The 20,555-nt window shown below is 30.7% G+C and overlaps 3 protein-coding genes across 3 annotated transcripts in view; 1 reads left to right on the plus strand and 2 right to left on the minus strand.

Annotated features, from left to right (window-relative positions):
- Positions 1 to 976: 976 nt before the first annotated feature.
- On the minus strand, positions 977 to 1,664 carry LOC148235815 (mitochondrial import inner membrane translocase subunit Tim29). The gene has a single exon (XM_088184108.1). The coding sequence runs from the start codon at positions 1,609 to 1,611 to the stop codon at positions 1,039 to 1,041; it is 573 nt and encodes a 190-aa protein (XP_088040234.1). The 5' UTR covers positions 1,612 to 1,664; the 3' UTR covers positions 977 to 1,038.
- Positions 1,665 to 3,421: 1,757 nt separating this feature from the next.
- LOC148235816 (elongation factor-like GTPase 1) overlaps positions 3,422 to 20,555 on the plus strand; it is a 177,028-nt gene continuing 159,894 nt past the window's right edge. The window contains exons 1-9 of the mRNA XM_088184295.1: positions 3,422 to 3,492; positions 3,800 to 4,162; positions 4,222 to 4,455; positions 11,904 to 12,090; positions 12,154 to 13,015; positions 13,081 to 13,310; positions 13,380 to 13,497; positions 13,557 to 14,350; positions 15,448 to 15,561. Coding sequence (XP_088040421.1) covers positions 3,815 to 4,162; positions 4,222 to 4,455; positions 11,904 to 12,090; positions 12,154 to 13,015; positions 13,081 to 13,310; positions 13,380 to 13,497; positions 13,557 to 14,350; positions 15,448 to 15,561 — 2,887 coding nt within the window. The 5' untranslated portion in view covers positions 3,422 to 3,492; positions 3,800 to 3,814. The remainder of the gene's footprint in view (positions 3,493 to 3,799; positions 4,163 to 4,221; positions 4,456 to 11,903; positions 12,091 to 12,153; positions 13,016 to 13,080; positions 13,311 to 13,379; positions 13,498 to 13,556; positions 14,351 to 15,447; positions 15,562 to 20,555) is intronic.
- Positions 16,100 to 20,555, minus strand: part of dsx-c73A (doublesex cognate 73A) — a 95,264-nt gene continuing 90,808 nt past the window's right edge. The window contains exons 2-6 of the mRNA XM_088184297.1: positions 19,258 to 19,356; positions 19,044 to 19,184; positions 18,811 to 18,973; positions 17,410 to 17,514; positions 16,100 to 17,338 (exon numbers count right to left, since the gene is read on the minus strand). Of these exons, the coding sequence (XP_088040423.1) occupies positions 17,112 to 17,338; positions 17,410 to 17,514; positions 18,811 to 18,973; positions 19,044 to 19,184; positions 19,258 to 19,356 (735 nt within the window). The 3' untranslated portion in view covers positions 16,100 to 17,111. The remainder of the gene's footprint in view (positions 17,339 to 17,409; positions 17,515 to 18,810; positions 18,974 to 19,043; positions 19,185 to 19,257; positions 19,357 to 20,555) is intronic.

The raw sequence follows: 20,555 nt of genomic DNA on the forward strand, positions 1-20,555 counted from the left end.
AAAACAAAATACATGTCGGTTATGCCTAGTTTGAGGAGTCAGTATCCTGAAAATCTCGAAATGAAAGAGTACACTTTTGAGTGTGTCAGTGATTTCATATCACCGTCGGTGTTCTCCTCTCCATACTGTTAATCTTTCAACATTCCAGCTTCGCGGCTCCCACCCACTTGAATTCGCATCAAATATAAATAATATATGCATGTTTTTATTGCTTTACAGAGAATCGCTTAGGTTAGCGCATCAACGTGGCAAATAATATCAGATTATATTCCTTAACAATATTGTTTGATAATTTTCAGCGAATTTTTATTTGGTATCACGGCGCCCCACAAGATCTAGCGTCTCAGGAGATCGCCTGTACTGCCTGCCCCTTGGGCCGACCCTGATGATAAAAAATTGGAATTTCATCAAGCAACTACCATATTCTCACCGACTTTAATTAATAAAAACACAAAGTTAATATAGAAGTAATAATTTATTGTTATAAATTTATATGATGTCCTTACAAATTAAAAAATCATCATTAAAATATTTACTACTCGGGAAAATTAGAAAATCTTCCTCTCGCAATGCTTATGGGTTAAAAGCGTGAGATAAGGATGAAATTTTGTTCGTACTGCAAGGTTGAGATTTCGTTCATCTACAACCATTTATCATAAATATTTACTATTTAAAGCAGGAATATTTCTTACCACTTTAACACAGTCGACCAGTTTTTTTAACTAAAGCAAAGGCAAATAATACACATCTGGTTATAATACGTCATATTTTTATTTAATGGGTCAATTTGTTTTTCTTCGATATGCTTAAATAATTTTTATATACAATAGAAATGAGAAGATTTTTTACTTTATGAATTTAATTTTATTATTATAATTTATTGAAATAAAACTATTTTCTCGGTAAAATTGGAGAAAATGGTTGAATTTGAGTTATTATAAATTTGAAAGATCGCTTCTTAAAAAAACTAAATTAATGTATAATCATATTATATTTTATGTTAAATCTAGTTACATTTTTTAAATAAATAACATTGCGTTACATGTTTACATCAAAATCTTGAAATTTTATATACATATTCCACCATTTGCCGAAAACGCCAACGTCAACAATCCGATAAGGAATTGAAGTATAACCAGGTTGGATGTAGGAACATTTGCTTTTGTAAATATCGCAGGTATCACTGTAATCGTCGACCCAGAGTAGAGATAATACACCTAGGTTGAATCTTCGCAGCACGTTTTGGTTGCAATAGTTTTGGAGCGTTTTAAAATGTTCCACGGCTTTTGGATTTTGACACGTTTCTCCGACTAATAATATTTGATTGTTATACTTCCGCAGGCTATTCTGAAACTCGATTTCGTCTGGATTGTTTATCGCCATTTGTGCAGCAACTCCCATCGCCGACAATATAAGTATGGCTTTCTTTGGTTTATCTTGCATTTCTGTTTTTAAATCTACGACCATTCCTTTGTAATCCAAATACATACTTTTCCAGTAATTTGCCCATTTTTCCAGAAAGGTTCCTTTAAATCGTTCCGGGAATACCAATTTCGTCTTAAAAACACTTAGAGCATTTTTGTTCCTTAATGTCAGCGAAGAACGAAACATTTTAAGGTTAAGTGTTACACAAACGTCAAGTTCTAGTTAGGTGATGTGCATTCGAGTAGTGATGTGACACACATTATGTAGACACTGAACACCAAAATATTAAATATAAACAATTTATATAAAATTAAATAGTAAAAGTAATATATTCTTTTAACTATTATTATTATTATTATCATTGAATTATTAGTAGTTAAATTTGCCATTAATAAAATTTATTAGTAGAGGAAAGTTAGTTATTAAATAAATTTCAATTTGCCAACAAAAATAAATGTATTCGTTTATACATAATTATATAGTAAATACAGATTATTTATAATAAATTTTCGTGATATACTTTTAAAAATAAAATTAAGGTAATGTAGATTATAAAGTAAATAGAATAGGAAGAGTTAAAAGAAAGCTTAGAATGTAGAGTTGATTTTTTGTCGAAATTGCTCGATGGCCAGTGCTGCGTATATAATATCCAACAATTTTTCGCTAATCTGAAAATTTGAATGGTGTTAGTGTAATGATTTATTGTTAATGTATTAATAAGAGGAAAAAAGCGAGTTTGATAATTATTTAGAATTTTTCTTGTTAAGGGCTTAATTATAGAGAAAGTTTAACCCTTTTTAGTAGGCATAGAACCGCCACCTTTGGCTTCACGACGTTTACGGCCTGATGGAGGTGCTGGGAAGTTGTCTTTCATAGAATCCATATCAGGCATACCAGGGGGAGGTGGAATTTGGCGAGCGACCTAACATTTTTTAATATATAAATTAACACATAGTTATATACGCACGTAATAATAGTAATTGTAAACTTACCCTCTTTGCTCCGGGAGGTGGTGGAGCATCAGGAACATTAGGTGATTGTGCCTGTACAAAGTACAGAACCATTGCAACGACGACAAATAAAATGATAGAAACTCTCATCTTGTTTTGCTTGCTGTGTAATGTGTGGTTTGATTTATCGATTGAAGCTTTTATACTGAAAAGGTTTGCGTGTTTTATTGGTGTGATGCGATTATATTATAATAGCTTCCTGTGATGAAGGACTAGATAAGTTCTCGACCGACAACAATACAAAAGAAAAAATATCTTACAGGCATGTGTGAATAATTAAAATCTAATTTTAATTGAATGTAATGTTTGCATTAATTGTAATTGTGGTTATGAAAAAAATGAAGCGATTTTGAACGCCACTAGTGAATGAAGATCTGGTCGCGGGAACAATGCAATGTCATAAATGCATTGCGTGCGCTGCCGCTGTTAATGCCGTGTTCAGATAATCATCAGTGAAACGAGTCTGTGTTGATTTATTGTTGCAAAATCTGAATGATTGAAAAGATTTATATCACTAGAGTTAATAATCCTCTTAGTTATTTATTATGCTAATATACAAACACAATATTGTTTTTTTATTACTATAATAAAAAATATTTAAGAATAATTAAAATTTTTATTTTTTATTTTTTATGAAAATATAACAAAAATTTTGACTTACAATTATTTAGAATATAATAATGAATATATTTTTAATTTAATTGCTGCTTTACTGTTAAATTGCTATTGCATAATTATTTTATATAAGCAATAAAAAAATATGCGTTAAATATTTTTTATTGAATTTATTTATAAATTTTTGGTTTGTTTTCTTTATATGAAATAATCAAAAATTATTGCTAATCATATTTAAAAAAGAACTGTTTTGACAATAAAAAGTAATATTTTAATAATTAATAAAAATAAAAATCAGCAAAATATAAAATATTTTGCTTATTTTTTATATATATTATTTTTATATTTTTCATATACACATTATTTTATTTGCTTAGACCAAAAATATAAGTGAAGAACTAGCCATTCGTCTGTCTGACGTTTAGCTGTCATTTGTGTTTCGGTTAGGAACCCTTTAAATGTTATTAAAAATTAAATGTTGTATTTTAAATCGGTTTATTTAAATAATGTAATCTTATATGATAAGAAAAATAATATTATTCGAACATGAATTACATCTATATGTTCTTTAAAATAAATAAAGTGTGATTTTCAGTGTATATGGTTATATTCTGAATGAATTGGATGTTACTCTTGTTTTTTTATATTCTAACTTGATAGATTTATTATCTATGCTGATATATCACAATCCTTTTTCTAAGTATTATTGCACCATCTTTAGTAATAACGTTCATTGATTATGTTTGCAGCATTTCATTTGCACAATGGAATACGTTACAACAGAAGAACTGGTCAAGCTACAAAAAGATACGAAAAATATTAGAAACATATGTATTTTGGCGCACGTTGACCATGGAAAGACGACGCTCGCCGATTCGCTCGTGGCTAGCAACGGTATAATTTCTCAAAGAGCTGTAGGAAGTCTTAGATATCTCGATAGCAGACCCGATGAGCAAAAGCGAGGAATAACAATGAAGAGCAGCAGCATATCATTATTACATTGCATTGAAGACAATAAGTATTTGGTTAATTTAATCGATTCTCCAGGACATGTTGATTTTTCAAGTGAAGTCTCCACTGCCGTCAGATTGTGCGATGGCGCTATTGTTGTGGTGAGTCACTATAATTAAAAAAATATGTTTATTCTATAATTAATTTTATATACTTTCAGGTCGACGTAGTCGAAGGTGTGGGTCCTCAAACCAGGGTGGCTTTGAAGCAAGCATATTCAGAATGTATTAAGCCAGTGTTGGTGCTAAATAAGATTGATAGGCTCATCACTGAGATGCAGTTAAGCCCAATCGATGCTTATTTTCATCTGAGTCAAGTTTTAGAGCAGGTTAATGCAGTTTTGGGAGATTGTTTTACTACCGATGTGTTTGAAAAAGACGACATCGTAGAAATGGTATTTATTGCTCAATCATTTTTAATGCTTATTTGTAAGTTTAAATTTATGATAAATTGAAAATATCATACATATTTTCAATTTATCATATTCATACATATAAATAATAAAATCTTGCGAATAATATCATAAACACAGTAGATACAACAATTTTGCACATTTTTGCTAATAAGTTTAATTTTTTTTTAACAATTTTGCTAATATGTAAAATTGCACATTAGTTTCGGTTATATCATTAGTTTTTATCTTTATGATATTGTAGATTTTATTTTTGTATTTTTTTAAAACAAAATCCATTGTTTTTTTAATATGTTCGCTGTTAAAAATACGATTTTAAATATAAATTATTAAGATAAGTGAAATACATTGTTGATCTATAAAAAATTTCTATGTTACATTCAGGTCTAGTCATTTTTTGTTATTTTTGTCGGGTTCATCAATTGAACCATTACTCTATTTACAATTAGAGGGATTAACATATACTATTAATTATTAAAAAGACCGGTTCGACTTAAAGAAAAAGGTTCTTCGTTAAAATGAAACACTGCGAAATTTCTTAACGGATTAAGTCACAAGATATACGCCATAAATCAGAAAGGATTAATATATCCGCCGTCTATAAAAAAGATAGCACATTGATTCAGGTTTATCCTCAAAATCACCATTTCTGACCTGCTATCGGCCAATGGCAATTCATATAAAAAAACAGAAATCACTTCACCTCAGACAGTTCCACTGGGTTACTATCAAACGTATATTACTTTTAATATAAAAACTTCGATGGGTTATTTTTAAGAGCAAGTAACCCCTAAGTTACAGCTTTATATATTTATGTGTTATACATATACAGCAATGATTGTTTTTGTGCAGGTATATTTTAAATAAAATTCTTAAGAGGTCTTCAAGAGAACCTAAAAAGGTTAACAAGCTTTTTACATTAATTTTTAATGCTGTTCTTAAGACTAGGATATTTTCAATCTCAATCGAAGATGTCTTTTATCATTTATTTATCAAACTTAAACCTGGAAATCCTCTAGAAAATTTAAGTACCAATAGATCTATAAGTTTGCTACTCATATTAATAAAAATAGATTTAACCCTTTGACTGCTACGATGTTTTTAAAAATCCTAGCGAGAAATGCTACCATTCATAATTATTTTTGAAAAAAAAATATGCAATATTTATTTAAATACTTTAATGTGTGAGCGTGCAGGGCCATATTTTGTGTGTACGCGTGGAACGGAAGTTTGTTTGCTATCTCTTTCTATCCTGCTTGATCGCGTGAGCGTGCTAGTAAGATGCACTGTAAGGTCCAGACAGTTCTTGCCCTTGTGATTTATTTTTAGCAGTAAGTTACCCATTCATAATGATAATGGACAGTGAAAGTGATGAAAGTGTAATAATGGCTCCTTGTCGAGAAACTCAAAGAATCAGCAGCTCTATTGATTCTGAAAGTGATGCCTATAACAATCAACTCCCAAGTGATAACTCCTTATATGACTTTGATAAAGAACCTGAAATTGAAGAAACATTTGCCAAAGTATTTTTGAATTAAGATTTTACCAAAATACTTCATTTACCAGAATTTCAAGAACTCCCAGGGAAACGTCCACCACCAACTGACGCGTTGGCAATTGCGTACTTCAATTTATTTTTTATTGCAGAATTATGGCAGCTAATCGATATGCCCAACAATATATCGATTCGAAATCTCTTTCTACTCATTCAAGAGTAAATAAATGGCGTCCGATAACAGTGGATGAAATGAAAGCATTTGTCGCCATAATAATGGAAATGTGCCTAACTGTTTGATAAAATATTATAGCATATTGGTGTACAAATAAAACATGTATTTCATGGTTCGAAAAAAATGCTGGCAACGTATAGATTTTTTGTTGTTGAAATTTTTGAACTTTACAAATATTGCTGATCTGTACCCTTCAAATCATGAATATGATCCGTGTGCTAAATTTCAGCAATTAGTTGACCATCAGTATATTGCTATCGACGAATCACTAGTTAGAACGAAAAACTACACAGAACTTCTACAATACTTGCCAAACAAAAAACATCATAAATGGGTATCCATTTTTAGATGCTCTCTGATACAATTTCGAATTCTTGTGCTATAAGGAAGCAAAAACTGCTGAAAATCGACAGGCACATGCACGTTTTGTCGTGAAAAAAAGAATTTAAATGGGAGACTATTTAGGAAAAAGCTCTCATCTGATTACTGACAATTTTACAACCACTAGCGCGATATTTAATTCTTTGTTGAACTTACATAATGGGAACATTAAGAAGAAATAGACTGGAGATCCCAAAAGAATTAAGAAGACTGCTAAATATTATAGAAGTAATGAAGTTTTAATAACAAGATATCGGGAAAAAAATCTTTAAATATTATCCACATTTAAACAGGTAGATATTATTTCAATAATCAAATCTATCTGCGGTCATTTTCAAACCATTACGAAACTGTTCGTAATAAACACCTACAATAAATACATGGGTGGTGTAGACACATCAGATATGATGAATTGTGTATAAATGGATGAACGAAGATCTGTAAAATATTGGAAAAATTTGTGTTAAGCAAAATGTCAAAAATGATTTTAAAATCTTTTAATATTTATTAAGTTAATAATAATTAACCAACAAAATTGAGATATCAATTTATATCACAAATAATAGAAATTATTGAAAAAGTTTGGATGATGGAAAAAAAATACTCATCTGGCGCACATAATCGAATATTAGAGGTACAAATAGTGGGATTAGAAAATTACCCGAGCGCAAAGAAAAAGTATGTGTTTTATGCAGCAGGAAAAATGGCGGTCTCGTTAAAAGATCGCATACTATAATATATGTGCTGTATGTGAAAAAGGTATTCACCACATTTGTTTTTTCTACAAAATATTCTGTTTGCTTAGTTTTAGTAATTTGTAGTTTTTTTTTATTTTGTTATGAAATTTGTAATTTTTTATGTGAATTGTAAAGTTTTCTTTTTTATGTGTAAATTATATTTTTTTACATGTTTTTATGAAGTTGCAAGGTTTTTAATTTTTTTGTGTAATTTTTATTTCTTTTATGTAATTATATTTTTTGGCTATTAATTTTTTTGAATTACTTGTAAAGTTTTTATGTATTTAGTGAGATTATTTTAATATAATTTGTATTTTTTATGTATTTATTTTTCGTGTATGTAATTTGTGCAAAATTTTTTTATATAAAAATCTTAACCAAATTATAAAATGCAGTAATTTAAATTCATAAACCTGCCTAGTCACATTCCGTGCCTATTTTACACAATAATTAATTAAAATACATAAAAAATGTTGTAAACCACTGATACACTGACACACAAAGTTTTCATATTTGAACATTATGACGCCATCAACGGGCCAACAACGATCGTTGTTAGTATTTCTCGCTAGTTTCATGAACAAGGGTATACCATTGTTTAGCATCCAAAAGGTTAAACCATTATTACTGCATTAAAAGTTGATTGTCAATTTGTTTTTTGATAGCACTATGTCACTATTGAGTCTAAATAGATTTTCGGGCAATTATTTTAGAAGATATGTGCATTTAAATAAATACTTTGTTCCATAAAACAAATTGTTTGTGCATTTATTTAAAGTAAGTCTTCGAATTTTTTCTTCGGAAAAAGATTCATTGTAGAGACTTATTCATAAGATGTTTACTGTTTTGCGTAATTCACAAACAATTCGTTTTATGGAACAATTATTTTATATATTGCTCATTCAAAATGGTCCTCATTATTAAAAATACAGGTGAAAAGTAGTACTTCATATTGCATTTCTTGATGTCTCACAGGCGTTTGATAAGGCATGACATGATGTATGGTTTACTTAGTGGGGGGGGGGGGGGGGGACCGCCCTGGGCGGCACTTGCATGGGGGCGGCATTTTCGCGATGGAAGGACTGTTTGTGTAGTGTGGTTCTTCAATTAAATGCGCTAAATATATATTCACGAATAACTAAGAGCTTAGTTGAATATGTGAAAACAATAAACAACAGTTTAACAAATGCTGATTTGAATGTCCAAAAATTTGGCCAGTTCTTAGAATCAGTAAAAGTCAAAGTTACACCAGATGTTGAGTACATGCTAAAATAATGAAATGCCTGATAACCATTTACATATTTCATACAACTTGAAAATTGTTTTGTACATTTTTTATATGCATATAATATGTATGTTAAGTGTATGTAGCGTTGCTAGGGGGAGGGGGTGAGGTCCAAAGGGGCCACTTGCTCTTGAAAGTTTTGGCATATTGAAGACGAGCATTAAGTTACAGATTTTGTGGTAGATAATTGTATGGGAGATACATTGTTGATATTTCCACTACACAATAGTCACATTATCGGATATTACAGCTCTACTTCTACCATAGTAACATCAAAATATCTACAGGAAAGTCTTAATAAGATTCATAATTAATTAGGGTATATAAGACCAAATCAGCTTAAATAATAATTACAACTAGTATAGGAAATTTTTCACCCTAGATAGCCGACTTACGTAATGTACATATACATTTCTAGGCAAAAGTAAAACAACTAAGAATAAAACTGCAAATTTTCTGGTTGGTCTTTATTGTCATTAGAAAATAGTATGCATTATTTTAAGGTCAATATAGACATACAATTTAAATATGGGCACAGCCAAAAATTTCAGCATCGAAATAAACAAAAGATTTTAATCAAAAAGATGTCCTATGGTTCATAACAAATAAAACGCTTAATCTTTGTGTAAGGGTTGTGAAAGAATATCTAAAAAAAAACTTCAGCAAGATTGCGTTACATCTAGGGCTCTCAACTATTCGATTTCTTATATATAATTGTTCTAAGCTGCTTCCACTTTCAGACGTGCTCGCTTTAAAATGAAAGTTTAAATCATATCGCTCTGTATGAACGGTTTACAATAATTCACGTGAACAAAGGAACTATATATTTAATTATAATTAATAAAAATAAAAATTTAGTTTGCTCGATTGATTTTGAATTTTCGAGGATTGAATTCTTTTGTTTTTAATTAAATGCTCTAAGGCCGGTTTCACACGTGCCGGGTGCATTTGCCCGGCACCGGGCCGGCGCCGTGTAGTGGGGATGGTGTTGTATGGGCTAGTACTATCATTTCAGACGTGCCGGACAAATCTACCCGGCGCCGGCTCGGCGCTGACTGCCGGGTTGTCGCCGGCCGCGCTCACTAAACTGTCCGGCGCCGGGTACCGAGTTGAGTGTGGTGGGGGTAAAACTCAAACATGAACCGGGCCGTTGACAGTGATTGTGGTATCTTGTAATAAAATATAATATATATTCCTCGTGTTTAGGCAATAGCGGAAGAAATAGACCTCGAAATTTTAATTATATTAATGTAATCTCTTTTAATTATCTTAGTAGAATACATACAAAAATAAAAAAATAACGCGAAATGTGTGGAAGGACTTATGTGAAGCCGTTAATCCTAAATTACTGGCACCAGTTGACGGGGTATAGGTCGGGTTGGGAAGAAACCGGCCAGAAACCGGCCAGAGACCGGCTACGTGTGAAAGCTTTGTAAACGGCGCCGGCCCGGTGCCGGGCAAATCCACCCGGCACGTGTGAAACCGGCCTAACTGTCGACCAATGAAAAATCAGTATTTAAATATAAAACAAGATGGACGATAGCAACGGGCCAATAATTTTCATTAATTTTTCGTGTGTGTTGTTCGATTTGAATGAATATAAATTTTCGGATTGCAAATTAACTAGGATCGTTTTAACTATGAAAATTAAATATCTTCATAATACGCGAAGGATTATAATATACACTGATTAAATTATATAAACAATTATAAAATAATCTATAATGAAATCTTCAAATTTTGAATTTCATCGACGGGCTCCGAGACTGAAAAGTGAGTTTTTGATTTGCTATACATAAAAATGATCATTGGTTCTGATTTACGTTTTAAACGTCAACATGTAACATATATTTAGTGTGTTACATGCTGACGAGGATTGAAAGTTAACCTCGATCAAACCATATAAATGTTAATAAAACGTATTTTTTTATTTATTGATATTTAGGGATACTATCTTTCACGATGATCGTGTGACAATGATTGTGATGCAGGCGGTTATTTAGCGGAAAAGGTTTGGTTTCATTTCTGGGTAAGGTCATTTTATTGCTCGCTCATGGCTTCTAAAAAAATAATTATGAACAATAAAAATTATATACAATAATTAAAATCTAAACACAATATTCACATAGAGAACTGACAATGATATGACATAATAATTTGGCGAGGATGCAACTATTTATTATCTTAGTTATGGGCGCTTGACTTTTTGATTTTTACGTTTTTTGTGGTATATAGTGATAATATTTAGGGTAGTGAGTGAGTTGTATACACCAAGATATGTAAACAAAATAAGGAATTGAATTAATTTAGCAAAATTGTTGGAACAATTATCAAATTTATTATATATACATTAGCTAATAATTTTTAGAACCAATTTTATATACATAATGATTGAATCCGTATCAGCGTTTGTTTGTGCATATAAATTAAATAACTAGAAATAAATTAACCACGATGAAATTTTTGAACCGATATAAAATCTTTGCATCTTAAACAACAAATAAAAAAACGTAACACGAACTTCACAAACGCACTATTCGAACTTTTGCGACGCACACCTGTTTTTATGATAAGTGTTGAACGATATTAAAGGGTGGGTCTTTCAGACATTTTGTTTCATTTAACGAATAAATTCTATGAACTTCGGTCATAGCGAAACCGTCAATAAACATTCTATTCACAAATGTTTTTCGTAGGCGTAAAAGCATATTTTTGTTGAAAAGAAGCGTTTCATTACACTAGTCACTCTTATATATTGAGACAAAAAATGACTACCTGTGTTGCTTACTTAAACAATTTGTTTCATTATAAGATTTTTAAAATTTCATTCAAGATAATGCAAACGAATATTCGATCAATTATTCGAATATTCATATAGTTGAAAATCAGATGAAAATTTCGAATAATCGAACACTTGAATATTCGATTTAGAACCTTAGTTACATCCAAATGAAGTAGTTAGAGATTGTATATAAGGCAGGACTAAAAAAGTTGAAACATTTACCGGAGAGCAATAATTGTATATAATATAAATTAGATAGGCTATAAATAGATTAACTAAATAATAAAAAAGATTTATGAAAAATCAAAACTTAAAATTTATTTTTGTATTTAAATTTTTTTCTTTCCTATGAAATTTTGATTTTGAAATTTTTTTTAACGACAATATATTAAATTTTTTTGAATTTGTATAAAAGATCATTAATGATTTTAATTAATTTTAATTCAATATCAATAAATTACTACATCAAAAAGCATATAAAATTGAATATTGAGTAATGAATTTTATTTTTAAAGGATAAGCTGGATGATAATATTGATGCTGAACTTGACGTTCCATACGATTGGACTTCTGCTTTGGAAAAAGCTGATGACTCACATTTGTATTTCACTCCAGAATCTGGCAACGTAGTGTTTGCGAGTGCTGTTGATGGTTGGGGATTTAGTATTTCGACTTTCGCAAATATATTTGCTAAAAAATTAGGTTTGCATTTTATTATAATTATTAAAATAATGAATCTAGATTTATCTTGATTATATTTTCTAGGAGTTAAAGCTGAACTTCTTCAAGTAGTTATGTGGGGCGATTATTATTATGATTCAAAAAATAGAAGATTTTTTAAGGGTGCTCAAAAAAAAGCTAAAAAGTCTGTCTTTGTTCAATTGATACTTGAAAACATTTGGGCATTATACAACATAATGGCTGCTCGAAAAAATGAAGATAGCATGGAGGCGATAACGAAAAAATTGGGGATAACTTTGTCCAATAGAGATTTGCGTCAAAAAGACCGTAAAATGCAACTGCAAGCTATAATATCTCAATGGTTGCCATTGGCCGTTTGCGTTTTGGATATGGTATGCCTGAAATTGTCGTCTCCTAAAGATATTACTGAAGAAAAAGTCGAAAAATTGATGAGCGTTTACGGTGGTGGTTTCGATGCTTTGAATCTGATTTCTCAGAGCTTGAAGAAAGATTTTTTAGCTTGCGACGGTTCTGGTGATCATCCTGTTATTGTTTTCATATCGAAAATGTTTCCGGTTGAACGTAAACACTTACCAGAGAACAGAATTAAGCCTTTGACGGCTGAGGAATTGGCTAGAAGACGCGAAATAGCTCGGCAGCGACACGCTGAAAGACAAAATCCGCCCGCTATCGCCGATCCGCCTATTGATACCGAGTCTTTAGACGACGCTCTCACTGAAGTAGTTGAAAGTAAAACGGACGAATCCAGAGATGTTTTCGTCGGTTTTGCTAGAATCTTTAGCGGAACGTTGAAAAAAGGGTGCAGAGTTTACGTTCTTGGACCTAAACATAATCCAAATTTGTTCAAAGATAACGAGGAGATAAAAATTGATGATAACTTAACATTAAACGATCTTTCAAATGATCAACATATTACAAGCTTCGAGTATGTATGATTTGTTTTTTAATATGTTACTGATTTGTTTTATTAATGTGATATGTTTTTATTAGGATAAAAAAATTGTTTATTTTAATGGGGCGAGAGCTAGAAGAATTAGATGAAGTTCCTGCTGGAAATATATTAGGGATCGGTGGATTGGATGAGCATGTTTTGAAGACAGCTACTTTGAGTTCAACAATTTTCTGTCCGCCCTTTTCTGAAATGCGGATGTTTGCTGTACCAATTGTAAGAGTTGCCGTAGAAACTCGGCATTTCAACGACATGCCAAAATTAGTTAAAGGTATGTTTGATATAAAAATATGATATTGCGCACAATCTTCTTGTAATATGTCAATGTATTTTAATACAGGTTTGAGATTATTGAATCAAGCTGATGCTTGTGTACAAGTAATGGTACAAGAAACCGGAGAACATGTATTATTAACAGCCGGAGAAGTACATTTAGAAAGATGCTTAGAAGATTTAAGGTAAGTTTTAAATTTAATTTTGAAATGTAATATCTTATTAATGGTATTGTTTTTTATAGAACGAGATATGCAAATGTAGAAATCACTGTATCAGAACCGATAGTACCGTTTAGAGAAACCATTGTTGACACTCCAAAAATAGATATGGTGAATGAAGAAATTGATGCGCAAAATCAAACCAAACAAGTCGTTAATGAAAAATCTGAATCAGATAAAACTATAGTAATGAACACTTCAAATAAGCAATGCACTATTAAAATAAGAGCAATTCCATTACCCAATGAAGTGACCATATTATTGGAGAAAAATAGCGTAGTCTTGAAACTGCTGAACAGATTGTCAACGTCGACGACTAAATTAAATCAGACACCATTGAAATTGGTACATTTAGAGGACGATTTTGTAAAGTTAGACGTTCATGATGATTTGCCGGAAGGTCAAGTTAAAAAGGATGGTATAACGCCATTGGAGGTTACAGACCACACTTTGAAAATGATTGATGATTTTAAATCTGAGCTGGATAAAGCTTTCAAAGCAGCCGGCGCTGAATGGAATAACACGGTCGAAGAAATCTGGTCTGTTGGTCCCAGAAAGTGTGGTCCGAATTTGCTGTTAAACAGAATGAAAGATTTTAAGAGGTCCCTTTTCGAATATGATCTGGAAATAATCGACAGTATAAAAGACAGCCGGAACGACTTTACGAGTAGTTTTGTGAACGGTTTCCAATTGGCTACATTAGCTGGACCGTTGTGTGAAGAGCCTATGATGGGCGTCGCTTTTGCTGTTGAAGAATGGAATATTCTCAAAGATCAGGAAGATGCGTCTTTGAATCAACCATATGGTCCTTTTTCAGGTGATTAAACTATGCAATATATATTACACTGTACAATTTTACTTTTGTTTTTGCCACGAAAGTAATGTAACTCGATTTATATATTAATATATAGTAACCAGGATGAGGGTTGTCATCTCATCGTTAATCTTCAAGAAATTCATCCACCTCTTTCTGTCTTACATTGGTTCTTGATTCTTCTAGGCTTTAGCTTTGGCTTTTTATATATCAAAGTCTATTGGTCGATTCAGTTGTCTTAAAGGTTGGACTAATTCCACTCGAGCAATGTATCTTCGGATGTTGATTTTTTTTGAAAAAAATATGGAGTTCCTGGTTTGCTTATTAATGTGCACTGATCAATCTTGCAAGAGTTCAGATTTTTACACCGTAAGTCAGTACAGGCCTGATCTATGTTTTTCTACGTGAAATGTTTTTACATGAAGGAAGTGATTCAATATGACCGTATATATCCTTCAGAATTGGGGGAAGTTCGACGTCTCTTTCAGTTCTCGATCGTATTGGGGCAAAACCAGACTCTAAGTTGCATTTGCGTAATGGGGATTCTAATGGTGATACCGTTTAATTTATGTCTGCTCAGATATGCAATCGCCTGTTTTACACTAACGAGAAAAAAAATATTCGTTCTTAAAAAATCCAACAGACAAATAGATCGAATAGTTTTACAAAATCCTTAGTCTTTCACGTTTAATTTCGTCACAACGATTACGCATGGTCCAAAGACCCATTTTTGGCATATGAAAGTTTCTGTTAGTATTAGTTTTATCTTACTACTATATCTGTGTCATCTGCATAGACAAAAATTTGTATCGATTTATTATATACTTTTTCTATAGAAGTGCTAAACAGAGTCTACGCTAGAGTGTCACCCTGGCTAAGTTTTAGTAGATTTTATACATTATTATTATAATCTCTATTTAAAAATCCATAATTGTAATCTAGAGCCAAAAACTTAATAATATACTAACTAATGTCAACAGTGTAGTTTAAATACAATGCAGTCAAAATATTTTTGTACATTATAATAACACTTAACATTTCCTAATAATCCACATTAAGAGTAATCTATTAAAAAAAAAAATTGTGTTTTTATATATTAGGACAAATACTATCGGCAGTTAAAGAAGGATGCAGGAAGGCTTTCCAGGCTCAACCGCAGAGATTAATGGCAGCTATGTATTCTTGTGACATTAACGTCAAAGCAGAAATGATCGGTGAGTAAATTTTAATGCAAAAGTTGAGATAACATAAAATAATTTGTTAAGCAAAAATTTATTTTATCACTAAGGTTTTCAAAGCACTGTGGTAAAAACTAAGAGAGCAATCTCTGTAGAATATGGCGGATGCTTGATTATATCCCAATCATTATTTTTTCGCTTTATCATTGGCTATTTAAATGAGCATTGTCGTTATTAGAGATTTTCTGTTTTTCACCCCTTTTCTGTTCACTAATTCAGATCTCATATTAGTAGTTAAGTTGAATTCCAGAATAAAACCCGATATGCTTAAAATCTTCCAAAATTTTTAATTGGACTTTAATTAGATTGTTTTTCGTGTTAATAAGCTGTAGATATTTTTTTATCTTTATGGTTTCTATATTCTCTATCTCACACAAAACAATCGTTTTTAGTTGTTAACAAAGACATAAATGCACTTCACAGAAATATTAAAATAATATTGGACTTTACTATTTTTTGCATTAGTTAACACTGACTGAATTGTGACCGTGGTTATTATTAATAAAAACACTGATTTATTAGAAAGTACAAAATATTTATTAATGTTCTATAATTTAAAAGGATTTTTTTATTTACATTACATGATATAACCTATGAAATGCGTAGCAAATACAAATTTATCGAGAGCCTGTCTTATGTCACTTGTAGATAAGACTTATTTTGTACTAGGTGTTTCAATATTTCTTCTACCCATCCAAAAATAATAAATGCATGCGTCGAATAAATAAATAAATATATTATAACTACCGTTATACTTACAATACTAATTTAAACTAAATGTTATTGCGATATATATTGCTTAATAATAACTAAACAGTGACTTGTTTAGTCGCTAATATGTTTACTGATAGATCACAATAAATTACAATTATTTTGGGCGGGTAGAATAAAACAGTATACATCATCACACGTTTGTCATTGTAAATAATATAATGCGTAACCTAACTATTCGATTATAATAAGCCGATCAATGCTTTGCTGAAGTGTGTATGTATATAAAACCCATTATCCACATTTTTCCCATATAAGAGGTAAGCTAATATTATCGGATCAGTCCTTTGCTTAATAAATTTACAAAATGGCTTAAAAGCTCTTGTTTCAAAATATCGATATTTCAAAGAAATTCGAAGACTGCAAAACTCGACTGTAACGACATTGTATTATAATAATAAAACTTATGAAGTTACGTTCAAGTTTTACAACCTCTATGCAATTTATACGATTTAAATATCCAATATAATATTAATAGATCATTCCTTTGAGATATCTTTATTTTTTGTAAACGTTCAAGGGCTTCCGAGTCAGTTATATACGGTTCTGAGTTTGCAAATGATCTCTGATTACACACTATGTATTTTAAACTATATTTTTATAATAAAATTTATGGAATATCCATGGAAAAGCATAGTTATCCATATTCATAAATGCAACACAAACTGTATACATAATTTTAAATTATTGTTAGCGTTTGATGATATTTGAATAGATTTTGTGGTTATTTCCATATTATTAATTTAGTTAAAGTATCAGTTTTCCCAGTCAGCCGTTAAAGCCAATTCTCTCGCTTTTTCCCATGGGAACGGAGGCAATTGCTCACTGGCGCTTCTCCTCTCTCTGATTTTCCTTGCCATTCTATTGTAATATACTCCAGGACCGATGTATCCAGGATATCTATTGAAAGTTTGGTCTTGGTTGTGATGAGGTTGTGAGTAGCCTACTTTGTACGAAGACGTTGTTGGTCTGCTGGAATGTCCTGAAAGTGATCGATGATCAAATTAGATTTTGATGCATTATATGTATGAAGTATGAACATGTTATAAATACCAATTGAAGAGTATTGAGTTTTTTGTTGTTGTACACACATCATTCCATACACTCTGATTCCGGGTACTGATGCATATGTGGGTTGATCGTGAGACATAGGTCCTTCTGAAAATAGAACAAAAATTGAGTCATACAGATGATTTGATTTTGTGCTAATGTTGATTAACACTAAACTATCTTTTATAAGTACATATTCTTTAAAACAAATTGTAAGATTGCGTGCTAATTACATTTGTGTTATTATCAATTGTAAAATTGATTGAATTAGTAATATAAAAAAATATACCTTAATTATATTCAACTTAATAATGATTGTTTCAAAATGGCGGCTGTTAAAAAACCCTATAGCTAAAATTAAAGAAATCAAAAATTTTCTAGGTGTATAATAACTATTAAAATAAAATAAAAACTTTTATATACATTTTTATGTACATATATAGGATTCTACCTATTTTATTATTGATTATGATTTTAGATTTTGGTTTCAATTAAGATTAATTTACATCAGTATCATTGAATTTACATTTATTATTGTTGTGTAAGTCTCATATATTTTAAGCCCATCACTCGACTGATACGCTATCACGGATATATGTATATTATTTAATGCAATATCTTTACTGACAATATATCCAATTATTTTTAATTAATATTTTATGAATGTAGTTTAAAGTAATGTTAAATATAACACCCGTTGAAAAGTCAACGGAGAGTACATAATATTAGTACTAATTACTCAAACTTTTTTATAATATATTCTTAATTTTAAAAAGTAATAATTTACTATAGAAAAAAATTGCACCGTTTAAAATTGATTATGATTATTGTTTTATTTTATAAAACACTAACTCCTTGAGCTGTATTGCCGTACATGTACGGTTTTCGACATTTCACTGTTTTGAGGTACCCCAGATAGTTATATAGTTGCATAAATAACTGAAGAGATAATAAATAAAAAACATTATTAAAAATATATATTAATATCAGCGGCTTGTAATGTTTAATAACCTTTGAAGTGCTAACAAATTCTTACAGGATAACTTTAGTTAATTCCAGAGGTAAAGCTGAATCATTCTGTAAATTGCATGTAAATGCATTTGAATTTTTTTAATTAAAAATAGCTAATGATATTATTGTGAAGAAAATAAACGTTGAATTATCTAAACATATTTATGGCAAGAAAATGTTAATTATATATTGTAATTCAACCCATTATTGTAATATATTTAGCTCACATGGAAAAGTGCAGTTAACATATTCTTTAATTTTTTGATTAAAATGTGCTACTTAGATTGATCGAAACACGAGCTTAGTGTAGTTAATTTATAGCTCTTTTTTTAATTTACCTTAACATCTTCATATAATATTTTTCTATAGAATATAAATATTTCCACAACTTACCAAGAACAAATTCTTCTGAACATTTGCATATCACTAAATAATGTGATTTTCCAGTCCTGATGTTCTGAAGAGCCAATAATGACCAATCTCTGGGTGCTCGACATTCTCTCATTTCTGAAGTGGCTTCACAAGTCTTCACAAGAGTGACAGCTTTTTGGGAATACTGAAATAATTTTAACTTATATACATGTTCAATTAATTACTATATGTATGTAAATAAGTCAAATTCATACCTTCTTCTTTGAATCTGTCGTTAATAACGTTGTGTGTAAGTCGTCAGCGTTGAGAGAAGCTGAACAAGGATCTCTGTATCTAGCAGGACACGCACACAAAGGTTGCGTGTAGTTCAACCTTACGTAGACGGCGTTACACACCTGAAATATATTTTTATTAATATTTTTTGATTCAAATGATGGTAATAATACTGTAAAGGAACAATCAAATAACCTGTTGGATAGCACACTCTGGCAGTAAGTAGATGTGTTGATTGTGAGGGTAGTAGTGGTACTTAGTGGGCTTTGCCAATACTGCTGGTAGTGAAACAGTCTGAAAATGAAAGAATAGAGCTGTAGATTACGTTGTCATTAGATGTCTATATTTATACATACACGTATATATTAATGAATGTGATAGATATGAAAATAAGTGAAGTGGGCGTTATTAATTAGATTTTCTCACTGTTGGGAATTATGCCATAATTGTGCTACAGTAACATGCTGTACAAGATATCGTTAATGACTGGCTTCCTACATTTTAACAATGGCATATTAGATAGATGTGAAGAAATAAATAACGGATCGTTTTTGTTCTGCAATGATTCATCAAGAAGTACGCATGCGCGTGTGCTATACGTCGGTTTTCTAGATTTATAACAATTGTTATTTTTACCTGTCTCGTGTGGATAAGTATTAGATTAGCCGAAATTTTGATCAGATTGCTTATTGTACTTTGAAGACTGTATTACTCACTTTCAAATCTTATTAGAATATTTTAAGAGAACATTCTGCTGCCAATTGTTAGGGATTAGCATTTTATCATAATATGTTTGTTAGATATTTGGTATAGCAGTTGCGACGGATGATATTTGTCGCTGAATTGAATTGATACTTCATTCCCCATATTCATTGGATTTAGCTTCATCAGACTTACACTTGAGAAGACAACTATTTTAGTTATCCGAAAATGTTGTAGAATTTGTACAATTTTGCAGACCGATAGGAAGCATTTTATTAGACATTACAGCATCGACATATTACGTCTAGATACTTAAAAAGGAATTATCCTTTTAGCAATAAACTTTTATACTCTCGTATTATGCATGCTGAAATCTAGTTACACACTAGATTTCAGCATGCATAATACGTACAGCGTTAATGGTACAGGCAAAATAAAAAGTTCATTTTTAGATTACTTCATTATTTTATTTCCATTATTAATAAATGTCATTGTAAATAATACTTATATAAATAATTTCTTTAGGAGTTCTTGTATTGAGCCATCTCCGTCGAATCGTTTCAATTCGAATTTATATTACAATAATAATTGCAGTATCGCTTTTAACCCGTTAAACGCCCGGGTCATGAAAGCGCTCGTTAAAATTGGATTGTAAATGTTAGCAGGAAATTTATAATCAACCACTGAAGTAATTTTATATTGTGGCTGAATAACGCGAATTTAAATTGAAGTCGAAAGCATCAGGATATTTGCGTTTAATGATTTATAATTGTATTGTAAAATTAACATAT

This window comes from Plectrocnemia conspersa, unplaced genomic scaffold, assembly GCF_051122295.1.
Source record: "Plectrocnemia conspersa isolate PC_06_02 unplaced genomic scaffold, ASM5112229v1 ptg000004l, whole genome shotgun sequence".
Lineage (NCBI taxonomy): Eukaryota > Metazoa > Arthropoda > Insecta > Trichoptera > Polycentropodidae > Plectrocnemia > Plectrocnemia conspersa.

Coding starts and splice junctions, on each gene's coding strand:
- LOC148235815 (XM_088184108.1), bottom strand. CDS start 1,611: ATGTTTCGTTCTTCGCTGACATTAAGGAACAAAAATGCTCTAAGTGTT.